The following is a 5795-nucleotide window of genomic DNA, read 5'->3' on the forward strand; positions in this document are numbered from 1 at the left end:
TCTTTCGGCATTTAAACTTGAACGCTCTCGTGCATGGTTGGACCGCCCATACCGAAATATGAAGAATTATTTTTTTTTTTTTCACAAAAAAAGAAATCATGGTGGAGAATTAGTCCAAATAAAGATCAAAACTGTGTTTCCAGTTCAATTCGAAACCGGCAAGCATACGGATAAAAGGGGAAAAAGCAGCTTCGAAGTTGAGAACCTACCAGACAGCGTGATATAATTCAACAATGAAAGGAAAAACCAACCCCTAAAAATAACATTAAAAAACGCAGTACAACACAATACTAGCTAGAAGCAGATGTGCATTCCTATAGTACAGAGAAAGAAACAAATTAAGTAGCATTGGCTAGCTAACTAAAAATATATCCTTAATTACCAGGAAAAAAGACAAGAAGATAACACATTTTAAAAGTAATTAATCATTGATAATTTGCATTTGCATTTGCATAAAAAACAAAACACGAGACGTCTGAACTTTCTTTCGTTCTCTCCTACTCGAATGCGTATGAAATTTAATTTAGTACTACAAGATGATAAAATAGCGGGAAGACAAAGGTTGATAAAGGGAGGATGCAGTAAATTAATCATAAAATTGTGTTTGTTTGGACTGTGTGGCGTGTTCAAGATCGTGGGTGAGGGAAGAATTGCGTACCGCTGCTACCAGGCATGAAGGTGTTAAGAGGAGCGGAATACATGGAAGAGGAAGGATCAACAAGTGCCCCAGACACAACGGTCCCGGAAGTGAGGTTTAACCCTCCAACACCAGCGGAGGAGCTCTCCCCACCACCCATGTAATTAGTGTTACTTTCTGGACCATAGTCGTATAAAATTCCTCTGAACACGTGACCTCCAATGTTGACGGCGGTTGAGTAAGCGTACTCCTCCTCCGCATCGTCCACGGAGCTCACACGTACGCACCTAAAGTCCGCCGAAGACCTCACCACTGCAGGGAAATTCATCTCCTCTAACCCTATAATATAATATTAAGAGAGAAAAAGAGATTAGCTAGATGCAGATGTATGTTTGAGAATTGAGAGTTAGAATCTATGAATAGAGACTGAGACAAATACATATGAGTGAAAGTTAGAAAAGAAAGAGGACAAGTGAGAGAGAGAGAAAGAAAGAACAGGTTGTTCTTCTCTGTCAATCAGGGATACTGTGTTTGGGAAAAGAAAAAGGCGACCGAAAGAGAAAGAGAAATTTAGCTTGGCACACCGCACACGCAATTGCAATTGATACCGTCCTTGTGTTGGAGGTAGCATCCATAACTTTCTCAGTGGCTCAGAGAATTTTTCTGGACGCGTCTCTCCGTTATTCTTTTCTTTCATACACTCACACACGTTTCCTTTTCAACAAGTGTGACAAGACAATATATACCTGAGGGGGAAGGGTTTGAAGGAAGGCGAGTGCAGGCGAGAGGCGAAGAATTATGATCCCTCTCTCTGTGGCGGTCTCCAGAAGGTTCGAGGGTTTGTTGTTGTTGTTGCAAAACGGCGAGTTGTTGTTGTCGTTCGCGGCGTCTGGAAGCGGGAACCCAAGTGCTCTTGACATGAGTTTGGCAATCAAAGCCTCGGCTCTTGCAGCACGTTCTACAGCGCATGTGAGGACAATCTTTCTTAGCTTGGTTCCCGCAGTCCTGACAGCTGATCCCTCCGCTAGCCATGAAGCCGGATCTCGAAGAGGACTGATCATCGGAGATGGGCCTGCTGGACCCAACTCCTAACGCGGAATAGAGATCTTGGTGAAAGAGAGGTCGCGGTTGGCCCACAAGCTGTTGCTGTTGCTGTTGCTGTTGCTGGTTCCATAGCTCCAACCCACTCCCTCCACCTCTGTAAGAGGAAATGTCCTCATTCTTATTGTACCAGAATAAGGTATCAGGAGGAGGAGGAATTTCCTCTTGACCGTTGTTGTTGTTGTTCCCTCTCCCTCCTAGTGAGAATAAACCCGCCATTCTTTTGCCTCCTCTAGTGACCTCCGAAAATCCATATCAAGAATACCTCGATCGCCAAACAAACGGCCCCCACTCAAACACACATATAATTAAATTATTAATCCACCACAACTCTTCTGCTTCAATTAATTTCCTACGCAACAATTAATAAACTCTTTGGTTTTTGTGTGCGCGCGTGTGTTTCTATAAATTTCTTTTCTCTCTCTATCTTTGGACAGAAATGAATCCAGTGTCGATTCTTAACTTGTACAAGTAGTAGTAGTAGCTGTTGTGTCGTGTGTGGTTAAAGAGTGGTTGTTAGTTGAGGAGAGAGTGTCGGGGCTCGGGTTCATTCTCTCTCGGCCAGGGCAGCGTCAAGGGGCATTAATACAATCACAAAAGCACTGCAAACGCCGCCATGCCCTTCTCTGCTGTGCTGCCCCGCTAATTTAAGTTTCCCATCCCATTCTTCTTTTCTTTGTCTCTCTCTCTCTGAGCTTCTGACCACTTCTCCTTTTGTGTCTGTGTCCTGTGGTGTTGTTAAGTTAGCATTTAGCAACTTAGCACTATCACAATACAAAACCACTCCTCACTTGTCACTACTCACTACTCACTACTCACTACTCAATACTCATCTCTTTCTTTTTTATCAAAAATTCTAATGGAATGGATGTCATTCATCTCATCTCAACGACTCACATTAATTTCTATTTCCATCCTACGTTTCATCTCCTTCCACGTGGCAAACACAAACACCTTTCTGCGCCTCTGTCCTTTCATACCGGAAAATCCGCTGCTTTTTCTCACACTTTGCCTCTTTTTTTATATTTTTATTTAAATTTTTCTGTCAACCTTCAAATCTATTTTTTTTATTAATTACTAATTCTCATAAGTAATTACTAGTTAAAATTATGACTTAGATATGGTATTATTCTCTTTAAATAAATTTACTAATAATTTTTATTAGATAAATTTCATTCCTCTTGAGAGAAACTTGTCTTATTTATTTTGATAAGAGTTTTATTTTTCTTGTTACAAATAAGTTTCGCTTACTTTAAATATGTAGGTCAAATTTATTTAATAAAATCAAACTTTAATTTATCATTTATATAATTTAAGATTTAGTCTTTTTAAAAGTTACATGACATGTTGATTTATTTAAAGTTTATTATATATTAATAATATTAAATAAATTAATAAATTTAATTTAAATAAATTTAAAATTTGATTTTTAAATATATGTATAATTTTTTTAAAATTTATGCTATAAAAAATAATTTATTTCATTATTTATTAAAATTTATATTAAAAATAATAATAATTTAATCTAAGAAAAACAACTCACAAATGCATATATATATATATATATCAATGTACATGCATGAACAAGTTATGATGAAAGAGATAAATTTTATAAAGAAAATAAAATTTTAAATATTTTATATATTTCATTTAAAATATTTTAAATTATCAATCATGAATATAAAGAAAAAAAAAAGTCAATGAAGTTCTAATTATTAGAATTTTTATTTTTAATTTCTTAAATTTCGGATGGAAAAAGAACAAAATAATATTTAAATGTAGAAAAATATAAAATAAATATTGATAATTTTTATTATAATTTATATTGTTAATAATATAATATATATATATTATAAATAAATAATTTTTTTTATAAATTTGACAGACTTTTTTTTTATAAGTTTAAATTATTATTTTTAAATAAATTGACTGATTGAAAAGTCTAAATTTAATTTTTTTATTATTTTAAAGTTTAAATTTTATTTTTTTATTAAATAAGTTAGATTAAATAAACTTAAATAATGCAAATTATAAATTTTTATTTAAAATTTTTTCTAATTTTATTTCTATTAATTGCATAAAGTTTTGTATAGATAGTTTATTGAGGTAGAGAGATTTTGGATGGTGAAAAAGAGGTGACTTGATCGGATTTCCATAAAAATAATCATGTGGCCTCAAACATTATGTGCCGATGAAGGGGAACACAGCGCCACCACATCGTGATCGTACTTCTATTCTTTTCGTATTAAGATTTTATTTACCCCATGAAAATTTGTACTACTAGTAATATATATATTTTTTTTAATAAAAACAGCCGTGAATATAGATTGTAAATAATACTACTAGCCATATAATATAATATTATTAGGTGACTCTTAGGTTTACGTGAGTATTTCCTAAAATAATGTGCATTTAGAAAAAGGGATGGAGAGAAAATTGAAGAAGGGTTGACTCTAATTGGAGATTGAATAAAGGTATGAAGCATGATGAATTGTTTAATAGAGTGGGACAGTGATGATTAATATGTTTAGAGAATTGAGAGAAAGGGGAAGGCGCCGACCTGCATTACCAGCGCATGAGCATGAGGCTTCGAGCCGTACTGTCTACACTCAAACAAATTCTATTGGCATTGACATTGTGAAATGCAACAAAACCAGCATGCATCACCTGCATTCTTCACCCACAAAACTAAAAAGTGCTTGCATTTACATATTCCTTTCCATGTCACCAAATTACAATTTTAATAGTACCATAAAAAAGAAAATGGATTGACAAGACTTTTGAATTATAACTCAATGATGATTAATTAATGATCAATTATTACTAAATCAAATAATATCATAAAAATAGTCGCTGTTATTCTTTACTTCTCCTATTTTTTCTATGTTTTATTTAGGATAAGAAAAATGCAGCAGAAATGGAAAATAAAAAATGAAAATAGAAGAAAATTATAAATGCCATGAGATTGATATAGAGAAAATAAATAAAAATGTGTGTCTCGTCATTTCTTTTTTCAAATGCATGAAATGAATAGTAAAATACTTCTCTCGACAAGATAATTTCTTATTTTTGTTCATAATAGATTTTTGAAGTGTATATAATATTGAAAAAAGTAATTTTCAATCACGATGGATAATCAATTTTTATTAATTGGTGTAAGAAAAAAAAAACAATTTCAAACAATTGATTATCAGTTTCTAATTAACAATTAATTGTTCCACTCTAAACAATTCATTTTAAGTTACTAAAATTGTTGGGTTGTGAGTGAAGGACGTCGTTGCTGCACTCCTTACGTGAAGGTAACCAATGTGCTGATTTTCTGTCCAGGTGAGGTCCAAATTGTGGAAACAAGCTGGTAATCATTGACGACATCCTTGTGGAGTTGCAGCCTCTGCTTCAAGTAGATGGTTCGGGTGTTTTGTTTAGGAGAGTTTAGTTTTCTTGTGTCCTCTTTTTTTTATTTTTGCCTTTTTTGCTATGTATTACCAAAAAAAAAAGTTACTAAATTTTTGCCTTTTTTTTTTATTAATGTGACAATCCTCATATTTGGCCTCTCAAGCGTTTTATTTCAAGATATTTCACTGTTTAGCGTGTTTTATCTTTACTTGTGCAATTTTTGAGAAACTTCTCAAAAGGTCACCCATCCCTGTACTACTCCAGGTAGGCATGGCAACGGGGCGGGGCGGGGGCGGGTTTTACGTTCCCCGCCCCCGCCCCCCGCAAATTTAAACCGCCCCCCGCCCCCGCCCCCGTACCCGCCGGGGATAAAATTAGGGTTCCCATCCCCGCCCCCGGCGGGGTTCGGGTTTCCCCGCCCCGCCCCCGCCCCCGCTCTTATTTTTTTTTTCTTCTTTTTTTCTTTTAAATAAATATGAAAAATTTAAAAAAAAATAAAAGAAAAGTAAAATAATATAAATTTTTACATATAAATATTTATAATTTTGGTTTATATATATATAAAAATAATTTTTTAATTATATTATTAAGCGGGACGGGGGCGGGGGCGGGTATGGGAGCGGGGGCGGGGTGGGTATTAACATCCCCGCCCCCGCCCCGC

The 5795-nt window shown here is 34.7% G+C and overlaps 1 protein-coding gene across 1 annotated transcript; it reads right to left on the reverse strand.

Moving 5' to 3' along the window:
- Window positions 1-240: 240 nt before the first annotated feature.
- Window positions 241-2577, reverse strand: STY1 (Lateral root primordium (LRP) protein-like protein). Its single transcript, XM_020360497.3, has 2 exons — window positions 1384-2577; window positions 241-976 (listed from the first exon to the last, which is right to left on the reverse strand). Exons 1-2 carry the CDS (start codon window positions 1955-1957, stop codon window positions 627-629), a joined length of 924 nt encoding a protein of 307 aa, XP_020216086.1. The 5' UTR covers window positions 1958-2577; the 3' UTR covers window positions 241-626.
- Window positions 2578-5795: the final 3218 nt, after the last annotated feature.

This window comes from Cajanus cajan, chromosome 11, assembly GCF_000230855.2.
Source record: "Cajanus cajan strain Asha chromosome 11, NIPB_CcT2T_4, whole genome shotgun sequence".
Classification (NCBI taxonomy): domain Eukaryota; kingdom Viridiplantae; phylum Streptophyta; class Magnoliopsida; order Fabales; family Fabaceae; genus Cajanus; species Cajanus cajan.

Bases quoted from the DNA above. Each gene is read 5' to 3' on its own strand.
- STY1 (XM_020360497.3), bottom strand. From the start codon at position 1,957: ATGGCGGGTTTATTCTCACTAGGAGGGAGAGGGAACAACAACAACAAC. The intron at 977-1,383 runs GTATATATTGTC...ATTATATTATAG, and splicing joins TTCAAACCCTTCCCCCTCAG to GGTTAGAGGAGATGAATTTC.